Genomic DNA, 24,982 nt, shown 5'->3' with positions numbered 1-24,982 from the left:
GGATCAACTTTGAAGAAGATCATGATGTCATCAACAAAAGCAAGGTGTGTGAGATAATGGGATTTGCACTTGGGAATAGGAAAGATTAAATGGAGGTCCGTGGCAGATTGGATGGATTTAGATAAGACCTTCAGGGAGAGAGAGAAGAGGAAGGGAGAGAGAGGGCATCCCTGCCTAATTCCCCTCCCAAAAGGGAAATAGCGAGCCAAGCTGCCATTAAGAAGAACAGAGAACATGGGAGAGGAGATACAACAATGGATCCAGTGAACAAAGGAAGGGGGAAATGACATGGTGAGGAGAACTTTAGAGATAAAAGTCCCAGCTCAGAGTATCAAATGCCTTATGGATGTCAATCTTGAGAAGGGCAATGAAGGAGTGAGATTTGTGGTCAAAATCCTCAAACAATCTCATGACAAAGCATAATGTTGTCAGCAATACTCCTACCCGCAATGAAAGCGGATTGATTAGGGCTGACAAGGATCTTAATGATTTTTTTGATTCTGTTTGAGAGAATTTTGGCCACAAATTTATAAATCAAATTGCAAAGAGAGATTGGTCTAAAGTCATTCATGACTACTGCCCCTTCCTTTTTAGGGATGAGACAAAGGAAGGTGTGATTGACCCCACGAATCTGGTTAGGATTGAGAAAGAAACTGCGGACAGCTTGGATGAGATCCAAGTGAATAATGTTCCACCAAAAGGAGAAGAATCTCATGCTGAAACCATCAGGGCCAAGGGCTTTGTTAGCCTTATGGAGAGAATGGCCAACAGAATTTCCTCATCGGTAGGGATGGACTGGAGATAGGGGAGCTGTTCCTCAAGGGCGAATTTATTAAGGAGAGGATGGGGGGCAGGAACCGATTAAGGAAGGTGAAGGATACCCTGAAAGTGGGTAATAGCCTCGGCTTTGATGTCCTCAGGATTGAGGATCTCATTGCTAAAGGAGGAGATGAGCTTAGAAATGGAGTTGGCATTGTTACGGGCTTTGAGAGACCTGTGGGAAAAGGTAGTGTTCAAGTCTCCAAGCTCAAGCCACTTGATACGGGCTTTCTGGCAGAGGAAACTTTCTTCTTGGCTCAAAAGCAGAGATAGCTCCAAGGCCGTCGATTTTTCCTCAGCAGCGAGGGAGGAATTAAGAAGATCAGACTAAATCCTAGTTTGAATAGATGTGAGTCAATCCCGACAGGAGGAGAGATGAGGAGATATTGCCAAAAGTGGAAGAATTCCAAAGTTTAAGGGAGACTTTGACATTCTTGGGCTTTTTAGCAAGGGCAAGGAGTGGGGAAGGGGAGGGGTTAATTGGAATGTTCCAAGCATCTCTCACTAAGGGCAGGAAACCGCGGTGAGAGACCCACATGTCAAAGAACTTGAAGTGTTTCAGACCAAAGGAGCGGAAGGGAAGGACATGGATGGAGATAGGACTGTGATTCAAGATTCCTGGGAGCTCAAAACAGGCATGAGAGGAGGGGAAGGACTCAAGCCAACTTCATTGACTAGAGCTCTGTCCAACTTACAAGCTACACGGGAGTTACCAGATCTTCTGTTATACCAAGTGAGTTTGACTCCGGACCATCTGAGATCATTAAGGCTAAGATCATCAGTACAGTCATTAAAGGAGTCAACTATATGATGATCAATGGGATTGCCTCTATGCTTTTCGTGACTGAAACGAATAACATTGAAGTCACCCGTGATACCCCAAGGCCTAGAATTCGTGAGAGGACTAAAGGAGTGGAGATCGGTCCAAAGGGAAGATCTACAGGGGGCAAGATTATGGGCATAGATGATTGAGAGGTAGCAAATGTGAGCCCCAAAGGGGTGGGAGATAGAGAGGTGGATGGCTTGAGCGGAGGAGGAGATGGCGTTAATGAGAAGGGAATTGGGCTCCCAAAGGACCCAAATTCCGCCATTAGGAATATGAAGATAATTAGTGATATGAGACCAGAACGGGGCAATGGAGGAGATGATACGTTGGGCATTCTCTTCAAGAACTCTAGCTTCAAGGAGGCAGCATAGGTTAGAAAGGGAAGAGCGGATGCGGGTTCTAATGTCAGCTTGTTTGGACGAGGAGTTGAGCCCTCGAAAATTCCAAATGGTCTAGGGGATCATTGGGAACAAGGAGAAGAGGGCAACAATTGCTCTGAAGAGCGGGGAGGAATAGAGGCCAAAGAGAAATTACGGAGGGAGGACCTACGGGTGTATCCAATAATAGGAGAGATAACAGGGATTAGATTGACTTTGGGTCTGGTGGGGATTTGGAAGAGGAGATAGTTTTCTTCTTATTTTTTTATGGTTTCAGCAAAGGGAAGAGGTTTCAGCTAAAACAGGGGTAAGGGGTAAGGAAGGGGTAGTTTGGTTATGGTCTACAGCAGTACAGGCAGTGGCCGAATCCAAAATTGTTCCAATTAGAACATTTGTGATAGCAGTTGAAGTAGCCGAGGCTGCCAGAGGAGCTGGGTTGGCTGTTGAGGCAGCCAAAAACTGATGGGAATGCACATTGAGAAGTGCCCAATGCTCAGCAAGTCGAGAGCTCTAAGCCTGGGACAAGAGGTCCACGGGTAATGGCCACAGTGCAAGTAGAGGAAGTAACGTCTGAAGTGCTGGCGAAGCTTGCTCGGTTGGGACCTTCCAAGGCCAGAGATCCAAAGACGGAAGGATTGCCTTCCAAGGCAAGGTCGACAATAGGGGCAGTGGACTCCATAAAGACCAAGGTTCCAGAGGAAGGGGGCTCCAAAGGGGCCATGGTCGTAGAGGGGTGGAGCCCACCAGCTTGCAGCGAAGAAGAAGTAGCGACGACAGGAGGACTGGTGGCAACAGAGAGACCTTCCAAGGTCCGCAAGAGGGAGACCAGTGGGGACAGGGGCCCAAGGGAGCAATTTGGGGATTCCGATGAAGAGGTTGCAGGCAATCAGGATTCCGATGAAGTGCTACCAGAGTCATGGAGGGGAGAGACATCGTGGATTAGGGAGCAGGTGGCGGGCGAGGGAGGAGGCGGGTTCGGGTTCAAGGCTGGAGTAGTGGATGGAGGTTAAGTGTTGATGGGTGCAGTAAGTGGGTCAGGCAAGGTGGAGCAAAGATGGGCCGGGTGGTCAGGTGAGTGAGATGGAGCAAAGAGATGGCCGGGTTGGTTGTACAGATTCCCCAGGTAAAGGGGATGGTCTTTCGGGAATTTTGAGAAAGTATTTAGTAGCTGAACCGAGAGAAATGGTTTAAGGAGGTAATAGGATAAACCCGGTTCAAGGGGTTTCAAAGAATTAAAAGGCAAGTCAGAAGGAGGAGCCGGAGTACAAGGGACAGAGGACGAGGCCTACGTAGCACAAAGAGGGAAACCTTGGGGAAGGGGCAATATGGGTGGCAGGTAAGAAGCAGGGGTGATAGTCGAAAAGTTTGGAACAGCAGAGGAGGAAGGCGGCAGCCCAAAAGAAGGTAGAATGGAGGGATCAAACCCATCACCATCAAGATTCTCGAGATCCGAGAATCGGTTCTTTCCAGCAGTCGCAAGCAGATTTGAGGAACCAGCAGTCCAAGCAAGGTTTTTCTCGGAGACATTTGTAGCTGTCACGATTTTCGATGAGGGGCAACTGAGCTCAGGGATGCTCTGATTTTAAGAGACAATGATAGAGTTGATCTTATTATTATTTTTTTCTTTTTCTTTGAACCGAGAACTCAGCGCCATTTGAATCCATCGGAAGAGAAGTATTCCTCACTGGCGGCACATTAATACCCTTCGCAGAAGAATTTTTTCCACAAGAATCTGTAGAGTGACCGAAGCAATTGCAGAGAGTACACAATGGAGGCCTCCAATCATATCTCACCTCTTGGGTGAAGGAGTGTCCTTCACCGTCGATCACAGTCACAGAGGAGGGGAGCATATGGTTTGCTTGGACCTCAATGCAAATTCTAGCAAAGGACAATCTGTCCATTATCTTTGTCCTCTTGTCGGAGTAAAGAGGCTTTCCGATGATGGATCCCATCAAGATCAAACCGATGGGGCACCAAAAGTGAAGTGGGAGGTTGGGAAGAGAAATCCACAGGGGAATAGAGGAGAGGGTTGAACAGCTGAAGGAGGTGTGTTGATCCCATTGTCGCAGGAAGATTGGCTTCTTCCCAACAAACCAGGGGCCACCGTCTGAGACAAAGGACTTGTCCAAAGGGGAGGAGAAATCAAAAATGAAGGTACCATTTTCAAGAACAAAGGCTGAGAGAGTACCCGAAGGCTTCCATTGCTTAGTGAGAGAGGTTTTAACCAAGGGAAAGGGGGGACGACTGCCAATAAAGTAGCCAATAACTCAGTTGCTCCAACGAAGGATTTTGGAGTCAAGGAGCCCGGCGGACAAAGCCCGACTGGGGTGGAGTTAAGAGAAGAAGGTGGGTAGAAGGCTAGGGAGTGGCCGGCGGAGGGAGGCAAGGAGGAAGGGGAGGAATTGGTTGTAGTAGGGGTGGAGCTGGCTACAGTGTTCCAAGGCCTGCTAAGAGAAGGAGGAGCTGGTGGCGAAGGAAGGGGGGAAGAGATGGAATCTATAGGGTCTAGGTCAGAGCAGATGGGGGGGCAGACGGCAGGGGCCATCGGAGGGGAAGGGGGCATAGTTCAGTCGGACATGGTTACAGGAGGTTCAAGGAGGGGGAGAGATCGTGTGTTTTCCATTGCCTTTGATACATTTTACCGGTTCAAAATCCTTACTCTTCTTTTTTCTCATGTTAACTATCTTATATATAGCTTTTTCCCCTTCTTTTGTGCTTAGGTTAGTAAAAAGATCCTCGTATTTCTTCATCCTAGCCATTCCCGCAGTCTTCCTTGCTTCGTTTCGGGCATCATAATATCTCTTCTTATCTTCAGCATCTTTAGTTCTTTGCCATATCTTGAAAGAAACTTTCTTGGTCTTAATTGCTGCTTGGACCATGTCTCTCTGGGCCCTAGCGACTATCCTTCGCTTCCCCTACCACTTATTTAGCGACCTTCTTAATATAAGTCATTATCTCAGTCCACATCTCATTAGTGCCTCCTTCAATGTCCCACTTTCCTTGTTTGGTCACATATCAGTAAATGTATTTAGGGTTTCACCTTTTAATCTCCACCACCTTATCTTAGGGTACATAGGTTCCTTCTTCCCATACTTCTGTGCATTGAGACATATATCCAGTACTACCAGTCTATGTTAGGTGGTAAGACTCTCCCCAAGAATAACCTTACAGTCCTTACATAATCTTCTGTCAGTCATTCTTCTTAGAAAGAAATCAATTTGACTGGTATGATTCCCGCTTTTATATGTCACTAAGTGCTCCTCTCTTTTTGCAAAGAAGGTATTCACAATGGGAAGATCATAAGCTACCGCAAAGTCTATGATGGAGGTCCCCTCCTCGTTCCTCTCCCTCACGCTGTAGCCACCATGGACACCTTCATATCCTCTACTATCTCTCCCAACATGTCTATTACCTCCAACAAATTCATGCCTTATAGTCTCGGTCAAGGCCACTGATAGTTAAAACACGTTTTAAACGCGTTTAAAACGCGGTTGCGTTTTTTTGCCGTTTAAAACGCGTTTTCCCGTATGCTATTATACAATACGGAAAAAAGGAAAACGGCAAAAGAATCCGTTTTAAACGCGTTTTAAACGGCAGTTTTAAACGCGTATCCGTTTTTTAAGGGTAAAATAGGAATTTTATAAAAAAAATAATTAATTTAAAAAAAAAAAAAAAAAAACCCTATTAGTAAAAGAGAAGAGTGAAGACAATATGGTACTTGGTTTTTGGTTTTTAACTTCCACACTATCTATAAGAAAAAAATCTCATCTTCTTATAGCCCATTGAGTAAGGAGAAGCTAAAGCTAGCAACATCTCATTTTCTTGTAGCCCATTGGGCTATTTTATCTTGGGACTCCCAGAGCTTTTGAAACATTAGATACATGTATACAATAATAATCTCTCAAATTGCATGAGTATACTACCTTTTTTTGGTTTCATTTTTTTGAAAACTACATGTCTAATACTCGTACCGTTCGTTTTCGCCCGTTTGCCGTTCCCTATTTTTTTTACCGTACCATTCATCGTTTTTATCTGTTTAAAACCCGTACCGTACGTTTCTGTTTTTTTGCCATTCCTGTTTTAACTAACAGTGGTCAAGACCGAAACTATGCATGTCATTCCTTACCACTTCGCCTATGGTCATTTTAGGTCTGCCCCTAGCTTTCTTAGCTCCTTCAATCTAAATCAAGTCATTCCTCCTTAGATCCTCAAATATAACTAATCCTAAAATAACTCCTGAACTACATACACAATTGATGTCTGTTCAAAAGGAGCATATATGGCCATCAGCTCTTGAAACCAGATAGATGACAGAGTCACAGAAATGACTCTAAGACTCATGCTCGAACACAAAAGTCACACTGAACCCATTAAATTAGGTCTCACTAGCTGGATGCAACATTTTTATAACAACGCAAGCATGAATTTCCTCTAAAGAGACCTAACAACTAGGTAAATTAGCATAAACAAGCTGGACTGGAGTTTACTTGAGAAGTTTATTGGTCTAACATTTTTACTGATCAAGGTTCTATAACTGGTCCATTGACCGTGATTGGACATTATGCTAGTACCATAATAAAAAATGCTTCCTCTCCATGACGGCCAAACTTCCATGGCCATCATTGGGCTGTTATGGTAAGGGGAATTAGGAAAGATCACATCTTTTACTTGAACCAAAAGGTGCCAACCTGAAAAAAAAAATTTTACTTCAATTTTTACTTCGCTTCAAACCACAGGGGGGCCTAACCCTATTTTCCTTTTTCAGTTGGAGTTGCTGCAACATTTCTTTATTCAACAGTTTGAAGTGTTTGAATCCGAGTTGCCATAGCATTTCCTTAATTCATCCCATATTAAATTACATAATTCCAACACAATCACAAAAGAAGAAAGCATTTACTTAAAACAGATATTTGGAATCAAGGAAAACTGAAAGTACAAACACACAGACAAGTTGGGAACACTAACCTCTAGGTTTGATCAAGTTGGGATCGTCCCCTCCGTCGAGGATGTGGCGGATACGGCAGCTAAGGGAATCAACATAAGCCGAAATCTCAGAGAAAGTGAAGCACTCGTCTTCTTCATAAACCGGAGGGAACGAAGATATACGATGGTCATCATCGAAGAACCCGTCTTCTTCGTTCCTGCTGTCGAATCCCGGCTTATCGTGGAACTTCCCTTCCCGTTCTCTACAAATCCGGACGCCACCTGAAGCGCGTATTACTGCGATTTTATGAGGGTTTGCTGAGGCTACTTTGAAGAACTCGTGAGAGATGCAGCAATGCTCCTCCTCCACTGTATCAGTCATTCCCGTTCTCTACAAATCCGGACGCCACCTGAAGCGCGTATTACTGCGATTTTATGAGGGTTTGCTGAAGCTACTTTGAAGAACTCGTGAGAGATGCAGCAATGTTCCTCCTCCACTGTATCAGTCATTCCTGTTCTCTACAAATCCGGACGCCACCTGAAGCACGTATTACTGCGATTTTATGAGGGTTTGCTGAAGCTACTTTGAAGAACTCGTGAGAGATGCAGCAATGCTCCTCCTCCACCGTATCAGTCATTTCTGCATGAACTAGAGTCGAGCACTTGAGCTAAAATTTTGCCCGCGTAAAGGAGGAAGCTTGGAAGACAGTATCCTATAACGCGAGTGGGGCTTCTCCAGCTCCAGAGAAAAGATTACTGCTTACCCCGTCTTAATCGAATGTGCCGAAATGTAGGACGTTTGATAACGTTTGTCCATAAACGCATAAACATAAATTCCAGAAACGAATTTTTAGGGGGTGTTTGGTTCGGTAAATCTTTGGGATGATATTCTTTAGAAAGATAATTCTTAATTTTTTAAGTTGTTTGGTTCCACTAGGATGACCCTCATAAGCGAGCATCCTACTTTCCATGAATGACCATATTACAAATGATGTGTTTCAAATATGAGTTTACCTCAACACTTAAACTCAGATTTGAGCAACCTTTTTACCACCTAGTATAAAAGGAGAAAGCGGAAAGACGTTCTCTACGAAAGCCAATATCTCAACCCATGAGAAACATGTACTAGCCTTAAGGCAATCAAACGATTTTTCAGAAAGAAACATAATTCAGAAGAATGTCTATCAAAAGATTGACATTCATATCCGATACATACACCATTTGATTTACCAAACCAAACACCACATTAGGTGTTTGATGAACTTTGTTTCTAGAAACGTTTTTTGTAGAATTTGTTTTTTTTTTAAAGACAATATAATGGAAAAATATCTCTTTCCATTCCTCTGTGCTTAATCGATGGACTTCTATTGAAGCTGGAATCTTTAGATGGAAGAAGCTCGCAAAGGAAACGGCAACGACAATCGGCCGATTCACAGTCCTATCGGAGACTCAGTCGAAGAACTACCGCTTCTCCCATAAATCTCCCATCACCACTCGGTTCAACTACAGGAAATCAAGCGAGGGCTGCAAGCGACAGAGGAGGCTCCGATGACTTCCAAACCCGCAAGATTCGAGCCGAGGCCAATTGCCCTCACTGCTCCAAGCAAATGGACCTGCTTTTCTCCAATCATCACCCCACTTCTTCTTCCCTGGCTGCAGGCAACAGAAGAGGCTATCAGGCCATCAATCTCTGCCCCAATTGCAAGACAGCTTACTACTTCTGCCCCTACAAGATGGCTCCCCTGCAGGGCAACTTCATTGAGATTGGAAGGGTCAGAGGAGGCAGAGGAGGAGTACCAGCCAAGGATTCTTATAGGAAATCAAGTGAGGGCGGCAGCAAAGGCGACAGAAGAGTCGCAGGTGGTGGTGGTGGCAATGAGGATTTCAGGAATCGGCTTCGGGTGTCGTTCTAGGAGACTTTGAGATCTTACGGCGGTGAACCTCTTGAGAGTTGGCCACCTTCGTCCACAGCACCCGAAAATAACGGGAATGGACTAGCGGTGCACACTCCTCCAGGCCCACCTTTTGCGCCTAGCATCGACGTCATACATGCCACTGGTCCTGGTGGTTCTGGCGGTGGAGGTGGGAGCAGTGGTGGCAGCTCATTTAGAGAGAAGGGTGGATGGGGTGGATCCAATCTCAGAAAAGATTTACCCACGCCCAAGGAGATCTACAAGGGGCTTGAGAGGTTTGTTATTGACCAGGAAGGCCAGCAATGAAGGCGATGAAAGAGTCGCAGGTGGTGGTGGTGGGGAGGAGGATTTCGCATGAACCCTAGGTTGGGCAGAGGAGTCACGTACGCTTGGGAATGAAGTGCAGAGGAGCTGCAAATGAGTCGTGTCACCTGGGAACAAAGGGAGACGAGTTGCAAAGAAGAACGATGTAAAAAGGGGTTGAGGGAATATTATATGGCAAGGGCAAATTATTTTGGCCACAAGTCGTTTCTGGAAATGCCGAAACAACTACAACTTGTTTCATCTCTTTTGTTTCTTGAACCATAAATTGAATAAAAAAATTCTATTTCTACTTATAAAACAAGTGAAAAGTTTTTTCAAACGCTTTTTGTTCCGTTTCTACCGTTTCTTGACACAAAAACGGTAGAAACGCATTTCTGGGAACGTTATCAAACGGGCCCATAATATCCACCCCCGTCCTCCCAAGTTTTTTTTTAGGGAAAATTATTTGATTACCCACTTTTGGATTTCCCTTTACAAAATTACCCAACTTATGTTTTAATAAAAATACATTGTTTTGAGTTTGAGTTTACAAAACTACCCAAAATAGTGAATTTCCTTCAATCATATATGCATTTTTACCATTCTACCCCTAATTCCTTCAGCCACCCACCACCACACCTCTTCTTTGCAACTGCAACTGTAACAACAAGCTCTTATCTACAAGCCCTGACCTCATCTAAGCCTTTCCCTCCCAATCGTCTTTCCCTACTGAAAACTACCATACAACTAGTTTGGGGGAAAAGAAGAAAAATACCACAGGGATTTTACTAGCATTCTGATATGCCCTTCGGAGTGAATGTACGGCAGCGACGCTCGCGGGAGTGTTCACAATTCCAATCAATCACCTTTATTTTTAAATTAATGATCACACCAGATTGTTGCCACAAAGTGCAAATCTATGAAGGAGAGTCTAAAAAAGGGATTCGATTTCTTTTTCCTGTGCATTCTTATTGTCATTTTTTTTTATTCAATTGGGCTTCACTATTGTCTTGATTTTTGTTCCTGTTGTTTTTGCAGGAATTGCATTTGGATGTCGAATCGCAGTAAGCTTATGAGGGAGTAGTAGCGGCAAGAGATGATTTGCCATGGTTCTATAAGGACCCTGCGGTGGATAGGGGTGAGACATGGCAGGGAAGAAGGGGCGGGTTTGTGGGGGAGCAGCAATGGCGAGGGTGAGGTGTTAGTCGGTGGCAACTGTTGAGGTGAGGTGTTGGCAGGTGGACGATTGGATTGCAGGAGGAAGAAGAAGAAGTAGGGGTTAGGGATGGGTGTGGTGACAATAAGAAGAAGAAGAAGAAGGGGTTCAGTCCTTTTTTTTTTTTTGTTAGGAAGCCTAAGCCCCAAACTACTGGCTCATCGTACTTTGTCCCTTCTACACTTGAGCGGTCTGTATTTGTTTTCTCTCTCTTGTTTGTCGTGAGGTTCTGTAACTCTCTTCTTCCATAAATTTTGGAAATCGACGCCATAGGAAAGGTAGACCCAACAGTAGGAAGATGTGAACGGTGAAGCAATTGTAGGGCTAGGAACGATTTGCATCCCTGAAATGGGGGTAGAAAGAAGAAGGGGATAGAAGCAGGTGGGAGAAGGGAGGTGGGAGGTAAAATTGTCAAAAAAACTCTTCAACTGAGGGATGAACACTGTTTTGGGTAGTTTTGTAAATCCAAACTTAAAACAATGTATTTTTGTTAACTGAAACATAAGTTGGGTAATTTTGTAAAGGGAAACCCAAAAGTGGGTAATCAAGTAATTTTCCCTTTATTATGTAGTGGGAGAGTTCTACTTACTTTCCCCAAAAGTATGAAAAATGAGGTGTTTGGTTTAAGTGGATGGGAAAGTTTTCAGACAACATTGGGAGTTGAGCTTTTCTATTTACTGATGTGGCACCCCTCTCAAAATTCCACCAATTGTTCATGAGGCAGAAATGTTCAACGGCCCTTGTGGGCCAAATGGCTAACTCATCCCGATCCATTTTTTATCCACAAAGTTTGGCTAAGAAGTGATCATGGTCTTGGAATATCATGGCTAGCATCCTGTCGTACCTGAAGAAGATTGTGGTTATAAAAATAGGGAATGGAACGAATTCTTGTATTTGGTAAGATCCTCTACCTATAAACCTTCCCTCTTCTTGTATACCTGATGACATTGATAACTCTTCTTTCTATTGGATGAGGGATTTCCTTTCTAATAATAATTAGAATATGTCAACTTTATTTGCTTCTCTTCCCTAAAATGTTGTTAATGGTCTTATTCATTTACCCCTTTCTGATGAAGTTGGTCGATGGAGATGTTCTTCATTGGTGCTTATGATATTTTTGGTGGGGACATCAAACCGATCTCCCAAGTGAGTTTGGTACATAGTTAGCAAATTCGGATTCGGGAATTATTCGGGTGGAGAATTATTCGGAATAATTCGATTGATTAATTTAAGGATTCGGTAAAAAAAGCGGTCAAAAAAGCTTATTGGGTTTTTTTTTTTTTTGGTTTTCTTTTTTTAAATACTGTTTAAGTGGACCGAATAATTCGGTTTAATCCGGTTCGGTTCGAATTATTCGCGTTTTATATTCACTTTTGAAAAAATCGCGAATTTTATCGAATTTTATTTTTAATTCGGATTCAGTCAGAATTTTTGATTAAATTCGAAAAAATTCGGTTCGGCCAAATAATTCGTGAATTATTCGGCCGAATTGATAACACTGGTTTGGTACGCTTGTAATCTTAATGAGTCGGTCGATCCTAACATCATTTATAAGGAGTCAGATGACGAAGCCTCCTCCTAAATTAAAGATCTCTCTGACATCTACAAGAGGAACTTATTCTTTTGTTTTTTTTTTTTTTTTTTTTTGCTGGTTCAATCAGGAGAGACAAAAGAGAGATGCTTTCTATCAATCCAAAGCAGATACCGCCCCCAAGCTCCCATGGTCCACTGGAGGACCAGGGCCAGGGCAAGTTGGGATGGGATATAGAGCCGTAAACACAGTGAGGGATGACAAAGGACAAACTTGTACTATTGACTCTCGAGCTTCACACAAACAAAATGGTGTCGGTGTGATGTAAAACACATCACATCAGCAATGGATTAGGATTTCTATGGGATTCCACTAATGGTTGTGAATGTATTCAATGATTGACCACGGTCAACAACAACAACAACTGAGATGCCAGGTGTGGCTCAGAGAAGAGGATAATGACATATGAGGGGCAACCTCTGCTTGCCTCCTATGATGAGCTGTACCAAGAGAGAGAGAGAGAGAGATTTAGCCTCTTTCAAATTCCCGTATATCCAAAAACTCAGCAAGTGTACCGAATCCACCTAGAAGACAGGTGAGGTGTCCCCACCAACAATATGGCAACTGCCAGGGGTTTGGGAGATCGATGAGTGACTTATCACCACATCAGGTTGCCAAGGACCAGCTAGCAGCATCAGGTTGCAGGTAGTAGGTAGTAGGTATGAAAGTTGCAACATGAGGTTGTTGAGTACCAAGTAAGTAATAGCATCAGGTTGACGAGGACCAAGTAAGTAACAATATCAGGTTGCCGAGGACCAAATAAGTAACAACATCAAGTTGTTAGGGACCAAGTAAGTAACAACATCAAGCTGTCAGGGACCAAGTAACAGCATCAGGTTGTCGGGGACCAAGTAAGTAACAACATCAAGTTGTTGGGGACCAAGTAAGTAACAACATCAAGCTATCGGGGACCAAGTAACAGCATCAGGTTGTCAGGGACCAAGTAGCAGATAATCCAAACAATAGAAGAGCTCCAATTGAGTAGATAATAACTCCAATCTCCACCTCACTTGTAGCAATACACGAGGATAAATAATGTCCGATAAGCAGCATCTCAAAGGATGAGCAGCATAAATAATCTCATACTTAAAGAGCATAATGTTTTTTTTTCCAATCTCCCCCACAGTGTAGCAAATAGAAACAAATAATCACCAACCACTATGTTATGACAAATGAGCATCAAATAAACCAGCCAATCAAGAGTAGCTGCGACCAATATCCTCCAATTATAGCAATTAGACCGTCACTCCATGCAAATACCCATTTTTTTTTTTAAATATAACGCTCCAAATTGATGCAATCTAGCAAGACCCAAAATTGAGTGTTGTGTGCCTACAAATGGCAAATATATAATTAGTCCATGCAATCTTGGGGTTGAAACAAATTATGGGCCCACCCAAGGGCAGTGAAACTTAATTATTATGAAGTAATGACAATCTGATAATTAACCAGAATTTTTCATGGGGCTAAACTGGTAGATAAGGAGAAATGGAAATGAAATAGAAGCTTATAGGGTGGCAGAATGGTAATTAAGTTGAAAATTATATGGGAGTGGAAGAAATGTAAATATTGAAAGTTCAAGTAAGAACTCTCAAAGATATAACATATATGTATATGTAAAGGGTAATCTTAGAAGCAAGGTAAAATAAGGAATAGTGCTAAATAAAGGGATTAAGAGGGGTATAATGGATAACAATTGGTTGTCCTTTTCTTGGCAGTCTTACACTCTTCTCTTCTTCTCCCTCATTCTTGCTCTCTTCTCTTTCTCTTCTATTATGGTTATTGGTTACAGATCTCGATTTGTTACAATAGTAGAATATGAAGCATGTTCAACAGACTTGGAAATTGCCATTGCCGTAGGCATTAGTAGGCTAGAAGTATTCAACGATTCTTCCCTAGTGATATGCCAACTGCTGGGAAAATGGGGAGCCAAGGATGAAATGCTCATAACTTACCAAGAGTGCATAGAATGGCTAACACACTATTTCAAAGAAGTTTCATTTGACTACTTGCAGAGAGATAGCAATCAGATACTCCAACTACATTAGCACCCATGATCAATGTCCAAACAGACGTAAATATCTAACCTTTTGCTATTAAAGAAAAGGAAATGCCAGCCTATCACATGGTTTGTACACTAATCGTAGATAGACGACCATGGTATGCTAATATCATTGATTTCATCAGAGACAATAAATACCCTAAAGATGCAACTGATTGGAAAATGATTCTTAAGGAGATACACTACCCAATTTATACTCCACGAAGGCATTCTATATAAAAGCTCATAGATGGAGTATAATTGGTATGCGTAGACGAAGAACAAGCCCAAGAATTATAGACCACATTCATCAGAATATATGGACCCCATATGAATACCAGAATGTTAGCTAAGAAGATCCTAAGATTGAGTTACAACTGGCACACGATGGAGGACGATTGCGTCTAGTATGCTAAGAAATCTCACAAATGTCAGATATATGCAAATCTCATTCACATGCCACCTTTAGAGTTACACACTCTAAGTTCACCATGGCCATTTGGAGCTTGGGGCATAGACATAATTCGTCAAGTCATCCCTAAGTCTTCCAATGGACTAGAGTACATCCTAGTTGCAATAGACTACTTTACCAAATGGGTAGAGGAACAATCAATGGAGCGATCGTAGCATCCAACAAGAACCTCAAGAGAATACTAGAATGATGGCTAGCATGAATAAGATTGGGCCAACAGGATACTATATGCATTATAGGCATATAGGACTTCCTTTCACACAACTACTAGGGTAACGTCATATTCATTATTCTATGGCATAGAGGATGTACTTCTTGTGGAGTTGGAAATCCCCTCCTTATGAGTTCAAATGGACAACAAACTTCCAAAAGCAGAATGGAAGAAGTCAAGCCATGAAGAACTCAACCTGATTGATGAAAAGAGGCTACACGCCATAGACAATAAGAAAAATATTAACAACAACACATGCCTAGGGCCTTCAACATGAATGTTGTACTCTGTACAATGCAAGTGGGTGATTAGTCCTCAAAGAGCAGATAATTCTTGTTCATGATCTAAGAGGGAAGTTCAAACCAAATAAGTACGATCCCACACTATCATTGAGATCTTACCCGACAAAGCAGTGAGACTAGTCGATCTAGACATAGTGGAACTCCTATATCTCACAAACATTATTCAACTAAATAGATACTATTTAAAAAAAAATAGTCAATGACCAAAACGACGTTTGACCTGATCTCCTCAACAGAGAGGGGTACGTAGGCAACCTGAGATGGAAATCAGGTTCAGTCCCTAATAAAAAACAATGACAAAAACATTAGTACCATAATAAAGGAACAATTGACGTATCCAAAGCTATGGATCCATACCCCTTTATCAAAAATAGAAAACAACATCGAAGTAAAGCAATCAAAATCTCCAAAGTTTGAAAATAAATAAACAGAAAGTACTATGATCATATCCAACTCCTACTTTGCCTATTCAAGGCATTCTTGCAATTTCTTGATATGTTCATTGAGATCCTTAAGCTCAGCCTCATTAACATCCCTATTCTTATTCATGTCGTTGTCCGCTTTGGTCTCATCACTTTTTTGTTTCTTAAAGCTAGGTTCTACATTCTTCATTCTCTTCTAAGCACATTTCCTAGTCCAAGTAGTTTCCCTCAGGCGTTTGGTCTTTTAAAGGAACCACTTTGGATAATCACAAGTGGTGCAAATAAAAGATGAAAAGTTACCATTAGTAAACAACAGAAGCTTACACCAGGCCTTGGCAATGTGGGACGCTAAAACATGAGAAGGATGTTTAGGAAGATGAAGCTTCGCCAGATCTTTAGGAATAGGTTGAATAAACTGATATTGATGAAATATTCTACTTGGAAAGTAGAATAAGGTATGGGTCAATCCCAACAACCTCATATATTTATAACCACTGGACTTCATCACCGGTTTGTCCTCCAACCACCAATGGACGTGCCAACGGACCACCCAATAGTACACATTATGAAGCCAAGCTACACACTCATCAAACATGTGATCATCTTCAATGTTGGCAGGAGACTTGTAAATAGACGCTTGAAAGCATGTGTTGGTGAGAGGATCCACCTGAGCCAGACGTTCAACGAGCCAAATCTAGGGCAAAAGTACAAGATATCAATTGAACTCATTCAAAGAAAACAAATATAATAGTAGAGAGAGAATGAAAGTGTGATACTTGTAGCAGATAGGGACTTCCCATGAAAGATTCTCCACAGTAATTTTTTCCATAGCTCATCCAATCCAGGCCAAGCATGGTCTCATCCAAAAGTATTGGTATAATATCACATCTCTTCTTCACTTACCACACGACGTCATAATGATAGGAGAAACACCATGATGACCCGTCCTCAGATGATAATGACGATAACACAGAAAAAGAAAGTGTTAAAATGATAGATGATGTAGGTTTTGATAAGAGCGTAGACATCAATCGAACTTCCTAACATTAAGTCTTCAATTTCCCTGTTAAGCAACCGAAGAAGTTCATGGTGTCCTCAGAATAGTTGCACTTCATAGAAGGGTCGATTGTTGCACCCGAATGAGGAGACAGAAAACAATGCTTGAATTCCTCGTATATGGGGCACATCTCGCAATCGTTGAGACGAAACACGTGGAGATCGAGATCCCACACTCTAGCAAACCCAAAGAGGAGGTTCCAACTCAACTTGATCTTTTGCAAATCATAGGTAAGAGGAGATGGTACCATCTTAAGACTTCATGGTCTTCCTTCACCATCAGCCATCCCCTTGTTCAAGGCTTTGTCCATTGTGAATAGTTGTGACAACACCAAGTAAGAGACTTGGGAGACATCTACAGAGAAGAACGATAAATTATGAGGCTTGTAGGCAAAATCAAGAAAAACCATAAGAAAGAGAAAGAGAAAAACCTTAGATGAGCAAATAGGGTTTTAAGACTCCAAAAGTGAGAGGAACAAGCACTTACAAGTCCAAAAATCTCCAAAGATTCGTTCTTGGCCTCAGAAAGGAAAGTTTGGGAAAAAGAAAGTTGTAAAAAGGAAACAAATCCATAAGGATTCGGCACCCAAATGTAGGAAATATATTTTCCCCAGGTAAAATCCGACAACATTTGCTCTCGGCTTGATGCAAAGTGAGCCACAACTGACGTCGGCCAACAAGCAACCGACATTGTCCTCGTCCTCCACTGTCGGACGATAAGGAAGTACAATTTTGAAGCCCAATCTGACACCAATTGCTCCCAGATTGACACAGGGTGAGCTACACTCGACACCGTCCACACTAAAAAGGACGTCGGATTGTGAACACTAACGTTGAACTAAGCCTATACACAATAGACTTTTGCTAAATCCAAGTCTAGGAATTTGGGATTGGCACTCTTACTCCTTATTCATTGCTGGTCTCGCATGTGTATTTGGCCCTATTCTAGACAACTAAGGGGTCGCTCACGTTTCTCAATGTATGGGATAAGAATTCCTATGGCCCATGGAGCAATGAAAAATAGAATCACACAAGTGATACGAGGAACTTCAATTTCATTAACTAGAGAATTAAAAACCCCATTAGTTACGTGTTTAGAAAAATGACTGAATGGATTATACATTTTCAAAAGTTTCTCAAAAATGACCGAGTGGTCGTGAATTTGAACAACCAAAAAAGAAAAAAAGCTAGTCGGAGTCCTTTTAAGTCTTAGACCTCTGCTCCCTCCTGGCATCCTCTTCAGAGCTACCCTCCTCCTCACTTCCAAACGGGAGGCTGAATCATCATTCTCAACGGTAGCCTTCCCACTCCCTCCATTAGCAGCTGAGGTGCCCACGTCGATTCTCTCTCGTAGCTTTCAGATCGTGGCTAGATAGCCCATGATATCCAGCCTTGTAGCATCTAGCTCTGCTTTCAGCATGCATACATTTTTGTGTTAGTACAATAGAAAACTAACAGTGTAGGTACAAGTACAAGAAGAGAAGAGGGAATTATCGTGGTGTGGTGGGCAGCCATCTCCTTCCTCAATAACTGCTCATATACATCGATTATTGACCTGAGGCCGTCACACTTGTTGCCTGGGATGCATAAAGCAAAGAAAATGGGTCAAAATAGAGCAAAAGAAAGTCAAGCAGAGAATTAAGTATGGATGTACTTACATAAGCATTGGGGGTGGGAACCGTAATCAAAGGCAACCTAGGAAGAGGGATGCTGATTCGAACACCCCCACCCCAAAAATCCCAACCAAGGAACCGTGGGAGGACAACCCCAGCTAGTGGCACATCACCCTGGGGATGCTTTGAGCCCCGGCTCCACTCGTAGGCCTCGCGGAAAGCTTAGTGGAGGTGGCCTAAGACGATGCATCAACAATAGCAAAAGCAAAAGGGATCCTCTCGTGGTGATCTTGACAATCCGAATAAGTCAATTATAATAAATAGCAATAAAAAAAAAGAAGCAAATTGAAAAATAAAATGGGGTTACCCACCATATAGCCCTCTAGAGTGATGTGGAGACACAAACCCTCCGTGATCATGAACTTCTGGTATTGGCTCCAAGATTCTGACTCATAGAAACCTGAGGTAGGGTAACCTATCATCCCATCAGTGATGCGGTCATGGGACAACACCTCAGTATGTAACATGTGCCTCGGTGGAAGGTGTAGCACCAGAGAGTATCACACTGCCTCTCACTGGTGAGCCACGCACTTGCCAAGATACCAGGCAGACCTAGAAATGGAACAACGCCCTCATGGAATTAAGCGGGTGCGTTCCTTATATCTCGACCCACCAATAGAGAAGCCCACAGGGTCTAGCTCACCTGTAGAAGTCAAAAGCAAATGAGATCAAAACATGGACAAATATAGATGCATGCAAGCAAGAGACAAAAGAAAGGAAGTCACATCAGATTAATGGAGCATATTCATTAGCTCCTTATGCTCGAAAATCGAGCGCACGGGCTTACAACACTTATAGTTGCCAAGTAACCACCTCCTAGGGAGAGAGAAGAAATCTTGGCCAGTGTCCTTGAGCGTGGGCTCGAGGAGATGGATATACTCAAAGCACCAATACTCCAAGATAACAAGAAGAATCAAATCAAGATACAGGAAAATATCAAATCCAAGCAATATACATTGAACAAACGGAGACAAGAACATATCTATGGGGCGTACTATGCCCTAGTAATGTAGTGCCTCTGGCCCATAGCTAGGGCATCCATACTCTGGAGGAGGTATGCATATCCATCAACTCCCAAGTTGTACCTCTTCACACCCTCGATCTTCTCTAGGTAACCTATCATATCTAGCCTGATCGAGTTACAACTGTTACTGAAGAGGGAGTTTCCCAACATGTACATGACAAAAATTTCGCGCCAACTGGTCCTGTACTGACTCGGGCGTGGTGTCAGTTACTTTGTTTGCTAGTTTCTCCCAAAGTTTGTGGAACCAACTCACCAATGACTTCGCACTGTCGGGCCAGTCCCCAATGAGGGTCTTTTCATGGCTCATCTGTTTCACAGGGTCCCATCCTCTTGGACAGCCCGTGATAGACATTCTCTGAAACTTAGGTATCATCATAAGTTAAAATTAAATGGGGTGATGGTCATTTCCCCACAAATAAAATGGAAAGTGTGGGTAGACAGCCACCGCCTCTCCATTAGAATCTGATACAAGTCGTGGTCACAGTTCCACATAGGCAACTACAAGAAGTCCTTGAAACCCATGTCCTTGTTTCGCCTCTGAACTGCTAGACACAAGTCATTATACCACTGAAGTACTGTAGACACCGAATTTTGTCACCCCCGATAATGATGACAATATGAAGAATTACATATTGGACATTTTAGACTTGGAGAATTTTCAAGCTTAGAGTAGAAAATGACCATTTTCCCCTATAAACTTTCAAGAGAAAATGTTTTCAAAAATTAGAATTTGATGTTGTGGATTATTGTTGTTTGTCCCCTCAAGCCGGACATTACACTTTGATGCGAGAACTATGCGAATCGACGCTCGATTCTCTCTTTCATTATATGATCCGGGTTCCTACTTTATGTATATTTTCGTAAAGGTTCTCGGTCGAGACTACAATCGTGTCTCACATCATTGGATAGTGCTCAGACTGAGATTTCTAACAACATATTACACGTCGAATTCTGACTTACGGTTTGAAAGATATGACCCCCGAAAGTTGACTCCAAAGTTCGGTATCAGATTCCATTCCGAGCAACCAAGGAGTGCCACATGGCGCCCAAACCCCTTTGTCCAAAAGCAAGCCTTTTTGGACAATTCTCTCTAGTTTTTTAGTCCCACATCGGAAATAAGAGAGAATTGTCTCAAGTCCCAAGGCTATAAGTATAACCCTTCCTCTTTTCCAAAAAAGAGGAAAAAAATTGAGAATTTGGGAGAGAGGATGGCCCCATCAAGGTTTTGGCTAACTTTTTCCCTCTAAAATCAAATATTCTCCAAGTTTAAAAGTTTAACACATTAATCCTTCCTTGAGCTAGGAGATCTAGTCCGGTTCGGTTCGATTTGGGGCTTGAAGCACAAGGGTTATCTCCCCTTGTTTCTTGATTAAAGCCGGGTTTAAGGTATTTTTCTTCTCCTAATTGCAATTTAGAACTAGTTTATCTAATTTAATAGATTATGTTCTAATTTATTAATAATTGGTTTATTTAGATTAATTAGGTTTAATTGGTTCATTTAGATTAATTAGGTTTAATTAATTTTCATTTTGGTTTAATATGGTTTATTAGATGTAACCCGATTCAATTAGGTGTATTTAGGTTTAATTGGTTCATTCAGATTAATTAGATTTAATTAGTTTCAATTTGGTTTAATATGATTCAATTAGATGTAGTTAGGTTCATTCAGACTTAATTATTTTTTGGTTTGTTTTAATTTAAATTGATTTTGAATTTATATTTGGCTTTATGATTCTACTTAATTGTTAATTGTTTTATCCTTTAGATCTAGGCCCTTGGATTAGGATCCAAGAACCCTAATCCTTTCTCCCTTTTCTTTATCTCTTCTCCCATCTCTTCTTCCTTTCTTTCTTCTTTTCCCTGTAGCAGAAAATCAGCCGCCTCCCTCCTCTTCTTCTCCTTCCCTTCTCCATGGCTGCCACCTCCCATTTCTTCTTCCAAACCTGCAACCCGTTCCTTCTTTTTCTTCTTCTTCTTCTTCTTCTTCTTCTTCTTCTCTTCTTCTTCTCTTTTACCATGGCCGAATCCTCTCCACCCCCTTCTCCTTCCTTTCTTTTTCCTTAACCGAACCTGAACCCATACTCCTCCTCTTTCTTTCTACTGAAACCCTCTGAACCTTCCTCCTTTCTTGTAACTTATTCTATCCCTTCCAGTCCCACTGAACCTTCTTTCTCTTCTTCTTCTTCTTCTTCTTCTTCTTCTTCTTCTTCTCATCTTCTCCTTCTCTTTTGTTCCTTGTTGTCGAATCCATAGACCTGTAACTACTTATTCTTCTCCTTCTTCTCCTTCTTCTTCCATGGCCGACACCACTCACTTTCTCCTCCTCTTCTGTTCCTCTTTGCTGAACCTGCAACTCACCTCTTCTCCTTCTCTCATTCTTCTTTTTCTCTTCTGTTTCCTTGCTGCTACAATTGCTAACCAGTCCCACCGAACCTCCTTTCTCTTCTTCTTCTTCTTCTTCTTCTTCTTCTTCTTCTTCTTCTTCTTCTTCTTCTTCCTCTTCTTCTTCTTCTCATCTTCTCCTTCTCTTCTATTCCTTGCTGCCGAATCCATAGACCTGTAACTACTTATTCTTCTCCTTCTTCTTCTTCTTATTCTTCTTCTTCTTCCATGGCCGACACCACTCACCTTCTCCTCCTCTTCTGTTCCTCTTTGCTGAACCTGCAACTCACCTCTCTCCCTTCACTCTTTCTTGCTTCCCCTGTGACCGAAGCCTATCCCAACTGCCCCTCCTTGCTGCAACTGAAATCCATCTTCTTCTCCTTCATCCTCTCCTCTTCTCCCCCTCCTTTCTCCATAACTGAAATCATCCCCTACTTCTTCCCACTTATCTTTCTCCATAACCGAAATCTGAACCACTACAGCTCCCATCTTCTTCCCTTTGCCAAAATCCATCTCCAGCCCATCGTCTTCCCTTCTTCTTCCTATTTTATTTTATTATTTTTTGTTATTTCTTTAATTTGCTGATTAGATAGTCCATATTTGTAATACCCACAACCTGTTATTTCATTTTTATTTTCTGTGTGGAATCTTCCCCTCCTTTCGTTCTTTATTTTTATTTTGTCAATTTTGGTTTGATTTCAGATTTGTAATGTATCCGGTCCTAAAATTTAGGGTTGGGATTCCCCTAATTTTAAACTTTAAAATCAAATTATTTTCTTTTATTTCCCTTTTAATAAAGTATGGGACATAGTCTAGGGCGCATGTTAGCAAGGGCATGGCTGGCCCCCCTCAAACCGGCTCGTAGCATTAGGTGCGTATTGGGGATTTAGGTTTTCCTACTATCTCCTATCTTTTGTACTCCAACCCTCACTTGCTTTAATGTAGTTCTAATCTAGATTGATTAAAGTAACGTAGTTAACTTAATTAGTCATTTCAACTGTTGTTTATTTAATTGTGGTTTGTTAATTTAGCTTTTTAAATCATTGCATTTGATTTCTTCATTCAATTCAATTTATTAAACTTGTGTAATTACCAATCTTTTTCCCTCTAGTGGTTTGTTTATTTTAATCAATCAACTAATTAGTTATTTAATGTAGGATAATTAACTAGATTAATTAGTTAAAAGATTCTCTTCGCATTAGCTTAACTAGGGTTTTGAAAAATGTTTAACTAATCGTAGGATTAGCTTAAGGTAAACATAATTAGTGCAATTAGGTTTCATAATTAATTTAATTAAACTATAGGTTTAGTTTAATCCTCCTATACTAGATTGGGTAGATTAGTAAAAATGCATTCATTTAATGTAATTAATCCATTTCATTTTTTTTATAAATTAATTATGTCTCATTTAATTTATGAATCTTTTTACCAATTAGATTAAGTAGGATTGCAATAATTTATTTCACAAATCACTAGGGATTAGGATTAATCATTTTAATTAATTCAATTTGGGATTTCATAAATTCATTAATCATCCATCTAGGTTAGGCTCAATTAATTGAGTTAGTTTAATTTAGGGTTTTTAATTTTTTTAATTAGCGTAATCATTTCATTATTTGCATCATAACCTAGCTAGCATAATTTAGACACTTGGTTTAGAGTTTTCACATGTCATGCTTAGATACATAATTTAGGGTTTTCAGTGACCTAGATTTAGGACTAGTTAGTAGGGTACAAACAAACTTTGGTCAAACAAAAGGAGACCGGCCTTAGGGTCAGGCAGACTGGGTGCCTAACACCTTCCCAATCTGTCACTTGACACTTGTCCAGAATCTTGGTGCAAACCAACCTTATCCATCAGAGTCATTAGTCTCTCTCCCTTGATTGGGGGAGACATTTATGGGTCCTAGACCCTTTCTAGGTGGCGACTCCCTTTTACCCATAATGTGTATCCCCCTCTTGGCATTTGATGACCAGGGGATACTATCTCATCTCATTAGGGTCGACCCCTAGTGTGTGTACACGCGCTACGCGTCATATCGCGACCTGACGGAGGTCCATGATACCAACAAGTACGTAGTCCACTGACCCGTACTTCTTCATGTATTCCACCTTTTGCAAAAGACACAGTTAAGAAAAAGCAATTCAATATAGAACTAAATAAAGCAATTCATATATTGACCCATAATACATGGTGATAGCGATAAAAAAAATTCTTTATGGAGTTCTACCAAGCACAAATCATAAGTCCTAAGCATGGGTCATCGGTGGATTGCCTCCCTCACATTGGGTTGTGCGTCAGGGATATAATGGCACCCCCATGTGGCGGAGCCTCAACCATCGCACGCTTTCCCTTATCCTTGGGAGGCATAGCTCTCACACTCTCAAGAGACTTTGGGTTTCTAAGTTTGCACAATAAGACAAGAAGAGATGATGGATAGGTCAAGCAAAGTTCCTAGCCTCCTATACACTCAGACTTGCCTCCAAATGTCTTTAATTCTCACAGATTTTACACTCTAGCCCCCTAAGCAAGAGATGAAATCGTGCTCTAAAGGTGGAAAGAAGCAAAACGCCAAGAAGGAAGAAAATTCTCCAAGATCAACCAAAATCCTAAGGAAATGTGGAGATCTTGAGCAAAAGAAGCAAGGAGATACTCTCCAGAGCTCACACGATCAAGATGGAGGAGAAAAAATGAGGTCTAAAACCCTTTGGACCAACTTAAAACCACAAGAAAGCTCAAGAGTCTGCCACAGAACCGAAGCTATATGCACCCAGCCTGACGACCCATGCCATATGGTCGATGCAGCAAAAGCTTGGCCGATGTAGGCCAAGTGTAACCAGTTAAAAAAAAAAAAAAAGTGGACACTTCCCATACCTAGTGCACCTTATGATATGATAGTACATAATAAACATTCTCCAAGTGGTAGGAGTGTATTACCATACTCCCATTGGGTAACAACCAACAACAACAGATATACACTGTCCAGTGAGTCACAGTTCAACCAAGTACTGGTAGAACTAAAATATGGGATGCAATCATATCCATAGTGAAACAGTCACAACCCCTATAACAGAAAAAATGCACCAAGCAATGACCAAGTCCAATCCCTAATGAGACAATAACAAAACAACAACCGTAACACAAGTAGCCTAGGCAAAGATAGCATAAGCATTCAAACCCTATATTTAAGCATTTGGAGGCTTCATATAGGTATGTCCTCATCGTAATAAAAAAAAAAAAAAAAAAAAAACAAAAAAAAAAAAACAGGGTTCCATAGTCATATGGCTACCAATGGGAATTTCCATTTTTTTTTTTAAATCCTAAAGTTTCAAAGTCGTACGACTACCATTAGGGATTTTCGATGTTCTATTCCAAAGATCTCTTGGTTTTCAAATAACACCCTCATATGTTTTAAACCCCACTTGGTTTT

The 24,982-nt window shown here is 41.6% G+C and overlaps 1 protein-coding gene, 1 long non-coding RNA gene and 1 pseudogene across 2 annotated transcripts in view; 1 reads left to right on the top strand and 2 right to left on the bottom strand.

Moving 5' to 3' along the window:
* The window catches only part of LOC122081699 (putative acyl-activating enzyme 19), a 95,342-nt gene extending 87,618 nt beyond the window's left edge, over window positions 1-7,724 (bottom strand). Inside the window, 3 exon segments of the mRNA XM_042648896.1 lie at window positions 6,988-7,258; window positions 7,387-7,459; window positions 7,462-7,724. Of these exon segments, the coding sequence (XP_042504830.1) occupies window positions 6,988-7,258; window positions 7,387-7,459; window positions 7,462-7,583 (466 nt within the window). The 5' untranslated portion in view covers window positions 7,584-7,724.
* LOC122081698 lies at window positions 7,724-9,164 on the top strand (annotated as a pseudogene).
* Window positions 9,165-17,570: 8,406 nt separating this feature from the next.
* On the bottom strand, window positions 17,571-18,782 carry LOC122080912. The gene is made up of 3 exons (XR_006140957.1): window positions 18,457-18,782; window positions 18,131-18,374; window positions 17,571-18,049 (listed from the first exon to the last, which is right to left on the bottom strand). It is a non-coding gene; the product is annotated as an uncharacterized LOC122080912 (long non-coding RNA).
* Between the last annotated feature and the right edge of the window lie 6,200 nt (window positions 18,783-24,982).

This window comes from Macadamia integrifolia, chromosome 6 (assembly GCF_013358625.1).
Source record: "Macadamia integrifolia cultivar HAES 741 chromosome 6, SCU_Mint_v3, whole genome shotgun sequence".
Lineage (NCBI taxonomy): Eukaryota > Viridiplantae > Streptophyta > Magnoliopsida > Proteales > Proteaceae > Macadamia > Macadamia integrifolia.
The sequence above is the reverse complement of the archived record's forward strand: the minus strand, read 5'-3'. Positions and strand labels throughout refer to the sequence as shown.